The sequence below is a fragment of the Trichoderma harzianum genome, assembly GCF_003025095.1.
Source record: "Trichoderma harzianum CBS 226.95 unplaced genomic scaffold M431scaffold_24, whole genome shotgun sequence".
Lineage (NCBI taxonomy): Eukaryota > Fungi > Ascomycota > Sordariomycetes > Hypocreales > Hypocreaceae > Trichoderma > Trichoderma harzianum.
The window spans coordinates 190,855-206,445 of NW_020209272.1; the positions used below are offsets into that span (position 1 = coordinate 190,855).

Here is a 15,591-nt window from a genome sequence, read left to right on the forward strand (position 1 = left end):
TCCACGGATCGCCACTTTCACCTCTTCTGCCACTTGCATCATATTTAAACGGACCGTGTCCATGGCTCAACGAGCCGGCGAGAGCTACTTGTTGAAAGCAGTTTCTTCTAAATCATCCCGTATTCTCCGGAATAAATAATACTCCCTTTGTATAGTATTTCGGCTACTCGAGATTAGTTGCCTAATTGCGTTCTCCTTCAAAACTCCGTTGATGTTGTCTGTCGCTCGAGGACATGGCCAAATGCGTGAGACATCTATCAGTGAAGGTAGATCTAACCTGTTGTAAACTAAGGATGGGCATGCATTCTGAGATTGGCAATTAGGACGAGGTGCTTCACTAGCACAGTCAACTCATACATATACTCGCCTAGACCAGAAGAGCCAGCATATGAGAGAAGAAATTTATAGTTTATTATACTCCGTAGTCTGACGAAGAATTAATTGGCTTGCATGCGCTGTTGATTGTTTCGGGAATGTCTTATTATTCCCGCCTCTGAACTACTCAGTGTTCTTATTAAAGCCGAGTTTTTGTCTTTTCCATGTCAAGGGTGCGGACTTATGCGAACACCTGGTGTCTGCTCATGTGGATTTAACGATTACTGGGACGGTGGAATGATTTGTCCCGGCTCCAGCGATGAGAACACAATCGCCCCGCCAAGTCCGCAACCCTGGACCCTCATCGCCAAACCGAGTTTGCCGACGTATCATCTACTTGGCCAGGATTTTTATCTTTGTAGATGAAGCCTTTTCACTCTGCTACAATTTGCGGGATCAAAGTACATATTCATTCAGTAGTTGCTGATGATGCTAGAAAGTAGAGGTAAATAGCTATAGTGGCAGTTGCTGGAAGAAAATAGCAAAGGACTAGAAAGTGGCGATAATAGCAGATCGATGACAATCATCTATCAACTCATAGATCATCTTGAGGGTGGCAGACCGCATCTTTGTCTAGTGTGGATCTCGGCTTTACCGTCTACTTTCGTTGAGTCTTTGTCAACTTTTATCTCAGTTTGGCCTTTGCTAAGCTAGATCCAGGGCCTACTATCAACAGGCGCGCATATGATTGGGGTAGTTGCACTGGGGTCTGGGACCGTCGTTAAATCCGAGCTAGAAGCGCAGTATGCTTGAGTTCCAAATGCTGCAAACTTAGGATAATTATACATTCTGAGACTTTTTAAGAGCCTCCAATTAATGATATTACATCTCATGCGAATAAATAACACTGACGCTTAATAGCTGGCAAAACGCAGTATCATAGGCACCCGCAGAACATAGGCACCCGCGGAGTATATCATACTTGGCTCGAATTGAACATTGGTGGAATCACCCTTGAACCACAACCTGCCAATCGGGGAATGTCTCTTGCCACGGCCCCGGTTGTTAACTCCAGATCACAATTTCCGTCGTAATCGCGAGAGCTTAGAAACTAGGCCTCTAACGGTGTATATGTCAGATTGGCACATGGTTACGTAGGACCGAAGACGAAGACGCAACTTTAGCCTTGAAAGTCCGAAAAATTTTCACAATCGCCGACCAGCCACAGAGCAGTGCGGCAACCAATCAACGGAATGGGACAGTGTATATTTGTCGGATTTACCACCTTTACTAATCAACTTCCAAAACTGGTGGACTTTGCCCTTGTGGCTATTGCTTTAACACCATGTGGGAAGGGTGGTCTTCAAGTGTGGGTGTCATCAAAAAATGAATCGAGTTTCATCGGCCAATCACTGACAGCTCGACAAGATACAGCCTGGTGTGAAAGTACTATAGTTTGAAACTTGTAAGGTGGGATCGCATATCCAGTTTATTGATGCTGGGGGTCCCTATGACATAATGGAAGCATACGGAAGCGTAGAAGATATGAGGAGATCCAATGTATAAAGAGCAGCTCACTGCCAGTTGTCTTCGAACCCGATCCAGATCGTAGACAGCTTTTAATAAGAATAACAACAAAAATAACCAAAATAACAAACAACTTTCACAACCAAAATGTCGACCGACTACAAATTCGAGGGATGGATGGGAGATGATGCTTCTTCCTCAAAGGGCAACATGGTTTGGAGGGAGTTTCAGCCAAAGGAGTGGGAAGAGACTGATGTTGACATCAAAGTCACTCACTCTGGTATCTGCGGTTCAGACTTGCACACTCTGCGATCAGGATGGGTGGGTTGAGTCCTCAAATGTTCTCCACATGACCTTCCACCCGAGTAGGCATACTGACTCGAGACATCTTTAGGGCGCTACGGAGTACCCCTGCGTTGTTGGGCACGAAATCGTCGGTGTTGCAGTTCGAGTAGGCTCCAAGGCTGAGGGTGATATCAAGGTTGGCGATATTGTTGGTGTTGGTGCTCAGAGTGATTCTTGCCTTGGCCGCGACGGACCTTGCTCAACCTGCGATGCAGGCCTGGAGCAGTACTGCGCTGGCAACGTCAACACTTATAACGCCAGACATCGCAACAACGGCAAGGCATATGGTGGCCACGCTTTGTATCACCGAGCTCCTTCTCACTTCGTCGTCAAGATCCCCAAGGGCGTTGCCCCCGAGTTTGCTGCTCCTCTGATGTGCGGAGGCATCACCGTTTACTCGCCACTCAAGTTCCACGGCGCCGGTCCTGGCAAGAAGGTCGGCATTGTTGGTGTCGGTGGTCTTGGCCACTTTGCTGTGTTGTTCGCCAAGGCTTTCGGCGCCGATGAGGTTGTCGGAATCTCCAGGAGAGAAAGCAAGAGGGCGGATGCTCTCAGCTTGGGATGCGATGACTACATTGCAACGAGCGATGACAAAGATTGGGTTAAGAACAACAAGGAGCGCTTTGATCTGATCATCTCCACCGCTTCTTCTGAGGATGTACGTAACACAGTTCCCCCTGCCTGTTATTCTTGCTCTGTGCTGACTTTCTGTGATTATTAGATGCCTCTAAATGAGTACCTGGCACTCCTCAAGCTCAACGGAACGCTCGTTCAGGTTGGCGCTCCAGAGAACCCCGTCCCTCTCCGACCTTTCGCCCTGATTGCCGGCCGCAAGAACCTCACCGGCTCAGGTATCGGCAGCCCAGGTGAGATTCGCGAAATGATGCAGCTCGCCGCTGATAAGCAAATCAAACCATGGGTGGAACTGCGACCTATGAGCGATGCCAACCAGGCTATCGTCGACTTGGACGCAGGCAAGCCTAGATTCCGATACGTCCTGGTGAATGAGTGGTGAAAATGAGGCCACATGTCCAAGATTCACTGGTATAGCAGAAATACCATGGACATAAGATGATGAGACAGGTGGATGTGTGAGTGGGAGGAAGATCAATAAGCGTTGCTAGTTTGCTTAAATACCATAGAGAAAATATAGATTGCATGTCAAATAACGAAGACGCTGAGATTGTGAAACTGAGTTTATGTCCTCATGAATATGCGAGGGGGAATGAGAAGATAAGATTGTCTCTGTAGCTAAGGTATAACTATTTCATTAAGCATAAGTAGTTTAAACTGAGTCTAACCTCCCAACAGCTTAGTTTCTTGAATGTATCGTCCCCATCTTATATGCAAGTCTCTAAGGCATAAAGCTGGGACCATCTTTCAGGAATCTAGCTGGTGATATCTCGCATTAAAGCGCTCGAGCCATTCAAGACAAGGAAATAGTTTTCCACACCCCTCTTCTCCTACCAACCCTGCGATTCCACATCCAGTCTGCTCATGCTGACAGCCTAAATGCAGTTCTTTGACTTGCAAAGACGACGGCTGAGCCCATGACCGGCCGTAAAAGTCTAACGTGGCGCTGACATATAACGAACAGACCCAGTTACAATTAACTCCTTCCGTAGCCCTAACTCCGCAGGCACACATTGAGTTGACGTGACTTTAGCTCCGTTAATATCAGCTGCTCCATGACATCGCTCCTAATAGACGCCCACCAGCATCTTTTCGGATCTAGCAATATACGTGCTGCACGATAAAAGTGAAAGAGAAAGACGAGAGCCCGTGAGTCACCCCTCATCATCAGTTTGGCAAATGGTCCACAACAGAGAATCGGAAATCCATAGAACAGCTGCTCAATATCCGCGTCTTGAGGCATGATGCTGGAGTGCGATGGTGTGTCTGACGCCGTTTTGAGAGATGCGCAGCACAGAAGAGGTGAAATGCGGCGTATGATGTTTTCGAATGATGAGCGAGCCGACTGGCATTCTAATGTGAGTGATGTATCAGGTTCGTCGACCAAAGTATAATTGGTAGTAATTCTTATGACAGCGTCCCTGATGTAAACCAGTTTTTTCTTTTCATCACGACCTTCCGATGATGGCAGCGGCGCACGGGACAGAGAACTACGACATGACAGTTCCGTCTCCAGCCCACCGAGAAGACGCCAAGCATAAGACGTAGGCCCACAGACGGTTGTCTCAGTAGCTGTGCAGCCCCAGGTCTGATAGCGCGGATCGTCCCAGATTTTCATAAATGGCTCTACAAAGCGTGCTGGATCCTCACCTCGTTTGACCAAGGCCTCTTCAATGCTGAGCCTTGGATTCTGATTAATCATTTGAGTAAAGACGCTTCCATCGTCGATGAAGAAAGGTATGGCCTGAAACCATACCTGGACGATACCTGGGCTAAGAAGAAACAACTGGTCTTGGGCGAGATCCAGCCTCGCTTCGGAGTTGATACCCTTTTCACCGTCCAGGAAGCCAAGGTCAAACCATGATATGTAGTTGATGAGAAGGGCTGTCCCCATTAGTGCTTCACAGTTATCTTTTGTGAAAGGGCGCGATAGATTTTTCCGAAAGAGCTGGACTGTCTTGGCCATTAGCTGCATTGACGCATGCGAGTACTTTGTGCTCTGCGGGCAAAGGCTTGTGAGATGCATAGCGGCAATGCATAAGATGGCGGACATGATAAAGTCCTCCTATAACAAGTTAGCATAGGCCTTGCTGCCACGGATGAGGCGCTATTACGTTAAAAGCCCGCTGCATGACAACGGGCCAGATTTGGGGAAATGTGAGCGTTGATCGGGTCTCTTCATCCCAGTGATGGAATAGCTCGAGATGCAAGAGGCTTATTTGAGGATCCATGTCCATCTGGAAATGGGCACTAGGTATAGAGAGACTTGGGGCAACAACATGTTGATGGAACGGTGGCAGGCAGCTGATGTTGCGCTTAACACAGCTGGAACATGGGACACGTTCATCACACTAAACTATTAGAGGTCTTGTGGCATTCATCGGAAACGTACCGCAACGACATACCTTGACCCTCCGTCGTTTGCATGCGACACACCCTCGCCGGCTTTTGTTATGGGGACGCTTCTTGCGAACCTGGCCCATGACTCCGATGGTCTGGAGTGTTGGAGCTTGGCCCGCATCTCGAGACACCAGGATGGTGTTGGCAAAGAGGGCAGGTGACTTGCTATTAGACATTGAATACTGAAAATGGTCGGATTGACCTGTATGAGAGAACGAGAGAACGAGGTGATGACCAGGAGATTGAGAAGGGAGTAACGATTTTACCCAGTCATCAAGTGGAGCGGACTGAGCCTTAGATTCGACCATCTCAGCGGGGCTGAGCTGAACGTGTTCCTCGCATTCCGAATCGGGAATGCGAAGCCGCCTTGAGTGGCCGGAAGCTGGACGGTGGAGCGAATGGTTACCGGATGAGGTAAACGAGTAAAACGACTGCAAGATAGGATCGTATCGCAACCGAGTAGATGGATACAGAAAGGAGTATCAGTGTAGAAGTTTCTCTTTCTCACAATCAAGGAGTGTGTGGCGCCTTGACCTTGACTGCTTGTCGACGAGCACTTTAATTCCCATCTTGTGTATTTAAGATGCATCTGTCGCTGTCAGTTCCATCATCTCGATTCCATCTCTATGGCTTACATCAGAATCTTTCACATATCGTATTAATTCGAATCCAACAATGTCTTCAGTTCCGCCGGGAGGCCTAATTCTCGTTACTGGGGCTAGCGGCTACATTGGAAGCGTCACTGTCCAAGTGTTCCTGCAACGCGGCTACCGTGTTCGTGGCACTGTCCGCTCCGTTGCCCCGAATGCCTGGATGAAGGAGTATTTCGGTCCCAAGTTCGAACTTATTGAGGTGCCTGATCTTAATGCCCCTGATGCTTTCAACAAGGCGATTGAGGGTGTGGATGGCATTGCACATATCGCTATGGACATGGGTATGAACCCGCAAAACCACGCCATCATCGAAAACACGATCAAATCCAATTTGCAACTTCTGAAGGCCGCTGCCAAAGAGTCCAGCGTCAAAAGTGTTGTGATAACATCGTCTCTGGCTGCGTGCGCCCTCCCCACAACCGGCACTCCTTACAAGATCGGTCCAACTACCTAGAATACTGCAGCCATTGAGCAAATGGTCAATCCCTGGAATGGTGAAGGCAATCCCCGTTGGCACGGAATTGTTCTCTACGGAGCCTCCAAGGCACGTGGTGAACAAGAGGCATTTGCTTGGATGCGCGAGCACAAACCTGCTTTCTCCTTCAACACAGTTGTGCCGAATGTGAACTTTGGCACTGCGATATCCCCTGAGAACATGAGCTATCTCAGTACTTCAGCGGTGATTGATGCTGCCGTTAAAGGTTATCCTTCAGCGCCGTCGATATTACCACCTCAGTGGTACGTTGACGTTGAGGATACGGCACTGCTGCACTTGGGCGCCCTAACACTCGATGATGTGAATGGCGAGCGCCTACTGGCATTCGCAGGGAAATATTCGTGGACACAGATACTTGAGATCCTTCATAAGCGGTATCCAGACAAGGTTAAGCTGAAGTCAGTTGATGAGCCAGTTGTGGACGCCGGCGAAGTGGACAATGAGCGCAGTATCGAGGTACTGAAGAAGATGGGCAAGAAGGAAGGATTTACATCTTTGGAGGATACTCTGGTCAAGGCTGTGGATACAATTCTTTCAAATCAGTCCAAGAGTGTGCCTAGAACGAGGATAGATCTTTATTACCATTCACTCGCCAGCGCACCTGCTGGGGATAATTGAGAATAGTTCAACTGCATCAAGTACTGGGTAGAACATTAGCTATTTGTATTAGCACTAGTTTACTATTGGTAAAGGCGCAAGAAAAGCATTTGGATCTTTACAACGTGCAATTGCAGTGCAGGAACTAAGACATAAAATATTTACGAGGAACTCGAAGTGCAGGAGATCATAATCCATTTTATTTACAAGAATCATCAATCGGCTATATACGTTCAAGCATCTCTCAAAGCAAACTCGCTGCAGGAGTCAACCAAGGATAGCTAATCATTATCATCAGGCGAAAGTGAAAACCCGTAGCTATATACAAGTCTGCTGGGTGCTAATTTAGCAGTGGGCAGGGTTGCTGGGGTAGACGTGGTTGGTGTTGCAGGTGTTGGGAGCAACGAAGAGAGGGGTGGCTAGCAGAACAGTTAGTCATTTTAGCAATTAAAGAGAGCGTGAGTGAGAAGCATACTGTCAACACCGTAGTTGGTGGGAGGGTTGCGGACGATGGAGTAGCGGCCACCGAAAGTCAGGCTGTTCTCGCAGTTGATCTGGTTGTTGCCACCGTTGACGGAGTTGGAGCCAGTCCAGATATCAATGTGAGGCTGGCCGTTCTTCCAGTCGGTGGTGCACTGTTCGCAGGTGTCTTCAACACGACCATACTTGGTCAACAGAGGAAGGTAAACAATCTCGCAGTTGTTGAGCTCGCCAGGAGCAGTGGCGATGGTAATAGGGTCGGCGTAGGTTCCGGTACCACCAGCCTTGCCGTTGCGGCCTCCGCAGTTAAGAGCAGTGGCGGGACCGGGCTATAAGAGCATTAGACAGACGTAAATATAAAATCACAATGGAAGATTTACAGGAGAGTTATCGGGGTATCCGTAGAAGGTAACGATGTAGTTGCCGGGAGTTGAGCAAGCCTGGCTGAAGCCGGCGAGGACGGCGGTGGTGATGATGGCGGCGACGGACTTCATGATGGCGGTTTGGTCAAACTGTTGAGAATGTTTGAGTACAAGTGATTTGGGATATGGAAGAACCAGAAAAGAAGCAAGATGGAGCGGCAGCCGCCTTTTATCTATCCTCAGTTGTGTCTTTGATCCCAGGCCATCTCCTGATTCCATCGAACTGGAAGTCGCATAGTACGACAACCGGATCCCGGTACCCCATCATTGGATCGACGGACCGATAGCATAGTTTCTCCTTGCACTAGCGACGAGTTTCCTTGGCAAGGATACGTAAAGAAAAAGAAAAGTCGTGGAATAAAGCATTGTAGAGCGCCACTATTCTGACGTGGCTGGCTCTTGATTGCTTCAGCTTCTTGTTTAGGCAATGGAGACGGAGAGCCTGGATGCTTCCGGGCGACGATGATTTGTGGATTTTCCAACCCCCAGATTCTGCGCCCCTGGCTAACTACTCGGTTCCGATCCGCTGCATATTTGTACCGCTGCGCACATTGTAAAGCGAGAAAACCAAGCAATGGAAGGCCAAAGCTAAGCTACGGTTGGAAGCTACGAAAACAAGGTGGTATGAGCCAAATGCTACCTTATGTTGTTGTAGTAATACGAGCCCAAGGTTGTATGCATACATGGTAGCTGTAGCCTCATGCCTAGAATTGAAATGATTGGCTAGGAAATGCTGCAGTCAGCTAAAATGGGTTTCCGTTCTGACAATTTCATCGAACCAGCTCTGCATAGGCAGTGCAAAAGAAGAAACATTCACGAGCAGCCTATTCAGAGGCCGTGCATGCATGCATAACAGTTGGCGTACGGGATATTCCGGACACACAACAAGTGAAAGCAGCAAGCTCTCTGGATGTTGATGACTCGCCTTTTCCGACACGGAAATGTCATAGACTCCCTACTAAGAGCGCAGGTGTTCCCCTATTAGTAGATAGGATGAACTAGCGTATATTAAGTTTCATGCGATTCATCAGATAACTCTTCCGTAGATTTACGTCGACTCCGAAGTGGGGGAGTAGCTTGTTGCATGTTGATTAATGTGCTTCTGGCCTAGACTCACGGAAAACAAGCTGCGAGTCAGCTTTCTTTGGGAACTGCCAGCGAAATCCGTCAGGGCCCCTGACCATGATCTCCATGCCAAGATGAGAAGCCGCCTTGGCCGCTACATCCGCAGGGTGACAGAATCCTTCGGTGGAGTTCAAAGAATTCCTTCCCGCCTGTCAGTCTTTGGACGGATGTTACATCAAGAGTTTAGTTCAAATCTAGATAAAGACGGTGAGGCATAATTACTGTTTAAAGTCCGGACATGTTTCCGTGGCATTGCTAGCCCTTGGGTCCATTTCTAGCTTGAAGATGATTGGACCATGGTAACCTTTGGCCGCCTCAGCCTATGTTGTAGGCAGAGAACATCGGTGAATGCCAGCTCAATTTTGGAATAAGCATACTCATTCGCAGATTCGAGAAATCTCCGGGTCGTGAAGCGCACCTGTTACTCAACTTGGTTTCTTGAAGAGTTGAAGCAGAAGACTATAGTATCGGCTATCCACGGCTTTGCATGCACGTACGTGTAATCTTTGATACATGGATGCGTGTCATTTTTGAATGCATTGCAAGCCGGATGCTGAGCTTGAGCCTTTGCCGCGTTTTGAGCCCGACATTTCACCACAATCGGCAATGACGATTGTCCTCTTTCGTGTTGCTTGCTAACTCGTCGAGATGGGCAAGCGAGAGAAACACAACTCCACTTCACTGGTGTTCCCTCCATCTATTTTTATCGGGCCGGTCTCTGCAGCCTCATCTGTCCAATTGCTGCAGACAAACTCAATATCGCATGTCTTGAGCATTGGCGCTAGCCCGTCAAGTAAGGTCCCAGGAGTTGTTTACGACCGCGTAAGCATCACCGACTCTCCATCTTCGTCAATTGCCAAGATTTGTGACACTGCTTGCGACATCATTGAGACGGCGCTGCAGTCAAACAACGGCACGGGAAGGATCTTGGTACACTGTTCAGCCGGCATATCACGGTCTCCAGCAGTTGTTACGGCATACCTGATGAAGCATCAAAACATGTCATTGAGAGTAGCGCTAGGTCAGATTGTGCGCGCTCGTCCACAGGCATCGCCCAATCCGGGTTTCTTACGAGAGCTAAGAGATCTCGAACTTCAATTACGCGGGGCATCATCATTAGACATAGACGAGTTGCCGAAGCGGGAAAAGGAGAGGTTAGCTCTCTTCCCTGTAGATGACTCTGGCGCGGCTAGATAGAACGGTTCACAACCTTATGCATACAAAGACATATTAATTCGCCGCTACCCTAAGCTTAGATCTATAGTAAACCAAAGAAGAAAAAACATGAGATAACAAGTACAAATACACTGCTTTCTACTACGCCAGGTTCTGGTGCCTCAGAAAAAAGAAAAGCTTCCAGAGTCTGAATGTCAACCCAGCTATTAAATGATGCCGAGGTTATATCCAACTCTTTTTGCCGTGATTCAATGCATGTCAGACAAAAGGCGCTTCCTTCTTGTTTTGGCACTTGGCACTGGAGTAAATAGGATGCTGGATATCTACTCCAGCATAAGCATAAAAGATCGATCAGTAGTACAGGGCCTTTTGCCACCAATCGCATCTTGCGTTTGTCGTTGGGTCGCGAATAATCGAGTAAGCGTTATCTCGCAAATTTAGAATAGAATCACTCTTCCCGTATGCCGGAATCGAGACGCCGTGAACTGGTGGTTTGATCGGGGAGCCATTGTTGACAAATCCAGCAATGATATCCCACATAACGCTCGAAACTTGGGCGTCCGCAGCTGTCGTCGGGCCTGAAGGGAAAAGATAACGTTGGTCAGATCCATGGATTGCTGGCCAGATGGAGTTTTGAAACCCAAATGCAGCCACGCCTTGTTTTTGGGCAGCCTTGGCCATTGCGTTTTGGTTGCAAAAGAATGAAGCTTCGGCAATGACTAACTGCGCTCGCCCTAAGGAATTGGTGTACGGCATAGATCCATCGTATTTGGTAGGGTAAAGCGTCTCAAAGATAAAGTCGGCATCATCGCTAGATAAAGTGGTGAAGATGTCTTGAATCTGCTTCCTGAATAACGTCTCGTCGTTATAGGCAGCAGGGTCGGTGAACAGCACTCCCTCATTGGCGTTGAAAGTGGAAATGATCTCTATATCCTTAGCATACGAGCCTTGGAGAAACAACTTTGAGGGCATTCCCGGCACAAAAGATCCGTCAACCGTTGGACCATGTACAAAAACGCCATAGGGAGCAGTGCTGACTTGCTTCGCATTCGCAGCTATCAGTTTCTCCGAAGACAAGGCCCGTGCTTCAGCCAGCGTCGTAACGTTCAGAAGCTCGAGGAACCCATCGAACGCCTGCTCTGCTTTCTTATTTCCAGGTACTGGGACAAGGCCGGCCGATTGGGGGATAGCTCGACGGAAGGGAGCAGGCTTTTGCCCGCCATAGGCCGTGATTTGGTGCATGATCGATCCGCCACCAGCAGAAACACCCATAACGGTTACGTTATCGGGATCTCCTCCGAACAAGTGGATATTCTTCTGAACCCATTCAAGTGCAAGTCTCTGGTCTAAAAGCCCAGCGTTCGCAACGCCACCTTGCTCCAGAAACGTGGGGCCAGAGAGAAATCCAAAAGCGCCAAGACGGTAATTCATAGCAACCCAGATGGCGCCGTCGCTACCCTTTGTTTGAGTTGCGGCCATGACTCCATTCGGGACCCCCATCATTGTCTTATCCCCAAGGATATATCCACCACCCTAGCCAAAGTATCAGTCTAATGTCTCTTTTAAAGAGTCTAATAACGGCAGTGCTACTCACATATATCCATACCAAAACCGGGGCTCCTTTGCTAGCCTTACTACGCTTCGCATTGAACACCTTTTGTGGGACCAAAACGTCTAGAACAAGACAGTCTTCTGTAGTTCGACCATCAGGCGCCTGTGGTGGTAGTTGAGAGAGCAACTCTTCTGTTTGCGTCACGTTGAATGATGACGTCTGGTTCGCAGCAAAAGCCGTAGTGAATACCGAGGACATTGCCAGCCAATTAGGAAACGCCTGTGGGCAGACTTTGCCAACACTTCCATCTTGAATGCCCGATTTACGTCCTTTGGGTGGAACCGGCGCATTGAACCTCAGAGAACCTAGGGGAGGCTCGGCAAAGGCAATGTTTGTGAAGTTGTAGGCTTTAATGGTTTCCTATATGGATGGTCAGCAACGCTCCCGCTATGTAAAACTCTATTCTAAAGTCTTACATCGAATGAGATTGCTCGGTGGACTTGATAACCAAGGTCTACCGTTGGTAGCGGTTGCTGATGAACGATGGCGCCTTTGGCCAAGGCTAGCCAAGAAACGAACGGCAGTGTGGACTTCATGGCAGATTGTTTAAAGTCTTATTCAGTGCTAAGATGTTTCTAGTTGTCGATTTCAAGAATATCTAGAAGACAAGAGGAAGAGTCCCATATATACATAGAGATGCTCCTTGTTTCGTCATTGGGATCTTCCAATAGATCAAGGAGCAATTCAATAATTCAATTCCTCCGCATCCCCTGAACTGCATTATCGGGATTAAGATGAGTTCCGGATTCCATGTTGTGTCATCGAATGCTACTTAGAAGAGCGATCAGGCCTCGGCATGAGTTGGAAATTGTGGGAATTACCCCAAGAAACAACAGAAGGGGCGGAGTTTGTGTTTTCTCGAAATGCGCCGCCTCTTGTTCACTAGACCTTTTTTCGCTAAAAGTTGTCAGCTGTCAGCCGCTTTTACTCTTTCTGGATGCGGACTCTCAATAAGCTTGATGCGGATCAATTGAAGATGAAAGCGCAGACCTTAGGAAACGACAAAATAACTCCATGTTAACATGGGGAAAGGAGCATCCTGATTATTATTTGGAGGTGACTTATGCGGCCTGATGTCCGCAATTGATTCTGTGAGTCAGTGATGCCGAGCGGCGACCATGCTGCGGACTTAAATCCGCAAGCGTGCCGTGACTATTGATTCAGCTGATCAATTGGTAAAGTAGAGAGCAAAAGAATGGGAGAGGAGAAGAGGAGAAAAAAAAGACAAAAACCTGATGAGACAAAAGTAAATGATCAAGATGGGCTTGGCCATTAGCATCTCCGCTGAAGCTGAAATTACTCTATTTCGTTGTCTGTTTCTATAGCGCTGCAGCAGCGAAAGAAGTAGATGCCATAATAACCCAACCTTGCCTTAGCCCTATTAGTGCCCATAAAAATGGAAGCAATGCTGCTGAGGAGTTTTGCTTTTCATTTCATAGTCTTTGAAACGCAATTCGCGACGCATGACACCTAATCTCGACATTTTAGATACGCATTTGCATGTATCAACATCCGTAATATGAAGACCGACGCATTAGTCAACGTGAAAGTCAATACCCTATACTGGGAGATTGGCGAGAGCATAAGCTCACGTTGTTAACAGTCCAAAGTGATATTCGCAGTATGTATGCAGAAAAGAAAATAACAAAAGATCAATGGATAATTCTTCTTATTTCATCTATTTTGCTTAAAAGAAGAAGAAGAAGAGAAGTAGACTGGTTACCTATCCTGAAGAGGGAAATACAGCATACCACACCTGTGTCTTTGTCTAGGGATTGGTAATCCATTTCCATCATTATATTTTGCAAACGCCAAAGCATGCTATATGATTGGATAGACATTCGGATTTACTTCGGGCCGGCCTTTGTAGCCGGTGCTCCTCTATCTTCAAGTTTGCTCGCCTCTTTTTTCCCTTTGCTCAACTTGATTCCAGTTTTGACTGATTCCGTTCATCCGCCGAGTGACATTCTGAAAAGATTTATAGCGTACGGAGTATAGCATTTGCCTTTCATCAGTAAAATGGGACACGCTAGCGAATGGGAGGCAACAATGGTGGATGGTTGGCCCAATACTGGAAAATGCTCCGCATACCGTATTTAAGGGAACACACACTGTAGGTCTTTTGTGTAAAACTTTTCGGGCTGAATTACTGTATTCGGTAATGGTTATTCACTACGTCTCCTCTTCTTCTCGATGGCTTCGAAATTCTTTGGGCTCCGTACAGTACGCTCATACTAAGCGCGCTTAAGAGGCCTCACTTCAATTTTACCGCCCTGGACACCCTCCCTTAGAAGGCGCTGCTTGAGTGGCGTTGACACTGTAATCGGTTCTGCCGAATAAGGAACCATGCCAGACATAATGTCTCTTGTTCGGGCAAAACTGGCCAGGGGCAAACGCCACGGGGCGCCTGTCAAGTCGCCAAATGGTTCAATAGGACTCGCAAAAAATTTGCTCTCGGTGAATGGAGTTATGCAAAAACGAGTGCCAGTTTTGGCCGATTTCGTCACGCGAGCAATGATGTAGCAGTGGAAAATTTTCCATGTACCGTGGCAACGTCGGAGATCCGGAAATGCCTTGTAGGTGTTGTCAAGCGCATATTGCCAGTATAATCTGTCATAATCGGTGATATCGCCAACACGTTGCGATGGAAGTGGAAAGAAGTGGTTCGAGCAGATATTTGCATCGTCTAACAACGGTAAGTAACGCGATCTCCCGAGAATCTGTAACAACGGTCGATTTCGTGCTCCCTACCCCAGATTCTTTACAACGAGGTTCCCTGTATGATCTTCGTGAATACGAGGACGGCCTCGGGCCTCGTTGCATTAGCTACTCCGGCACCTTCGGTCCGCTCTCTACCCCAGTATGGGTAAGAAATTCCCGAATCTGAGTAGACCCTCTCAATCTGGGGCCAATAAGCCGAAAATTTTCATCCCATCCAGGCGCTTGAATCATCTGAACTCACACAGAGTAAGCTGAGAAATTTTTTAGAGCGTAACCTTACGAATATCCTTCTCGAAAGAACAGTGTAATGGTCATTGTGATGCCATAGAAGGGCGTAACTGTCTTTCCAGTTCGAGGCGCCAAACTTCCCCTGGCTACTTCTCCATCTAGAAGGCGCCATCGCCGACCATTGTCCTCCAGAACCTTTCTAGTTGAATGGATGACTCGCTCACAATGAAAAGGTATGAATCGTGTTCCCGATTTGTGCTCCCGACCCAGGACCGATAACCCATCGGTTTGGTGTCGGAGAAAAAAAATCAGGGGAGCCCATTTAGCCAGGAACAAATGACTGAGGGCGCCTCTAATTCGAGAACGTTGACGCCTCGCGCAGGATTGTGGGATTCACCAACACCGATTCGCCAGTTGCGCATCCACTTGTCCATTCTAGTGGCCTTCTAAACGCCACTGCACAGGTTGACATAGAAAGATTCTGAAACCCCCGTTCAGGAACATTTCAGTGTTGGGTGTTGGCGACATGCTACTAGTATGGATTTGATATACAATGTCATGAATAACAACCCCTCTATCACTGCATAGTTTTTCTCTTTTTCTAATTTTGATAGAACAGTCGGTAATTTCAGACAAAGGAGAATTCTCGAAGCAGAGATGTTCATTATGGGCGAGATATGTGAAGAAGGTTGACTTACACGGCTCGTCGAAGCTGCGGTAGAATCACGAACAGATATTCCACGACAATTGACAGCGGGTGATTGCGACATTTTCCCCTTTCATCCCACGTGGATTTCACGCTACAAGAATCCTTTGTATCCACTGCCAACGAGTCGGCTGCAAGCCGGACCTTCGTTTGGG

The 15,591-nt window shown here is 47.8% G+C and overlaps 7 protein-coding genes across 7 annotated transcripts; 3 read left to right on the top strand and 4 right to left on the bottom strand.

The window, feature by feature from the left end:
• The first annotated feature begins 1,909 nt into the window (after positions 1-1,909).
• Positions 1,910-3,443, top strand: M431DRAFT_525317 (hypothetical protein). The gene is made up of 3 exons (XM_024920613.1): positions 1,910-2,163; positions 2,237-2,845; positions 2,909-3,443. Exons 1-3 carry the CDS (start codon positions 1,990-1,992, stop codon positions 3,200-3,202), a joined length of 1,077 nt encoding a protein of 358 aa, XP_024768244.1. The 5' UTR covers positions 1,910-1,989; the 3' UTR covers positions 3,203-3,443.
• A 41-nt stretch (positions 3,444-3,484) lies between these two features.
• Positions 3,485-5,341, bottom strand: M431DRAFT_546611 (hypothetical protein; the record flags this gene model as incomplete). The annotated part of the gene is made up of 3 exons (XM_024921223.1): positions 3,485-4,885; positions 4,935-5,145; positions 5,226-5,341. The coding sequence occupies 3 exons, from the start codon at positions 5,339-5,341 to the stop codon at positions 3,815-3,817; spliced, it is 1,398 nt and encodes a 465-aa protein (XP_024768245.1). The 3' UTR covers positions 3,485-3,814.
• A 554-nt stretch (positions 5,342-5,895) lies between these two features.
• On the top strand, positions 5,896-6,987 carry M431DRAFT_501029 (hypothetical protein; the record flags this gene model as incomplete). The annotated part of the gene is made up of 2 exons (XM_024917981.1): positions 5,896-6,313; positions 6,338-6,987. 2 exons carry the CDS (start codon positions 5,896-5,898, stop codon positions 6,985-6,987), a joined length of 1,068 nt encoding a protein of 355 aa, XP_024768246.1.
• Positions 6,988-7,311: 324 nt separating this feature from the next.
• On the bottom strand, positions 7,312-7,940 carry M431DRAFT_99712 (hypothetical protein; the record flags this gene model as incomplete). Its single annotated transcript, XM_024925187.1, has 3 exons — positions 7,312-7,385; positions 7,442-7,775; positions 7,827-7,940. 3 exons carry the CDS (start codon positions 7,938-7,940, stop codon positions 7,312-7,314), a joined length of 522 nt encoding a protein of 173 aa, XP_024768247.1.
• A 1,660-nt stretch (positions 7,941-9,600) lies between these two features.
• On the top strand, positions 9,601-10,249 carry M431DRAFT_127979 (hypothetical protein). The gene has a single exon (XM_024912351.1). It carries the CDS (start codon positions 9,642-9,644, stop codon positions 10,188-10,190), a length of 549 nt encoding a protein of 182 aa, XP_024768248.1. The 5' UTR covers positions 9,601-9,641; the 3' UTR covers positions 10,191-10,249.
• Positions 10,222-12,901, bottom strand: M431DRAFT_546620 (hypothetical protein; the record flags this gene model as incomplete). Its single annotated transcript, XM_024921224.1, has 3 exons — positions 10,222-11,702; positions 11,764-12,141; positions 12,899-12,901. The coding sequence occupies 3 exons, from the start codon at positions 12,899-12,901 to the stop codon at positions 10,521-10,523; spliced, it is 1,563 nt and encodes a 520-aa protein (XP_024768249.1). The 3' UTR covers positions 10,222-10,520.
• A 1,114-nt stretch (positions 12,902-14,015) lies between these two features.
• On the bottom strand, positions 14,016-14,902 carry M431DRAFT_487564 (hypothetical protein; the record flags this gene model as incomplete). Its single annotated transcript, XM_024916489.1, has 3 exons — positions 14,016-14,467; positions 14,744-14,753; positions 14,783-14,902. The coding sequence occupies 3 exons, from the start codon at positions 14,900-14,902 to the stop codon at positions 14,016-14,018; spliced, it is 582 nt and encodes a 193-aa protein (XP_024768250.1).
• Positions 14,903-15,591: the final 689 nt, after the last annotated feature.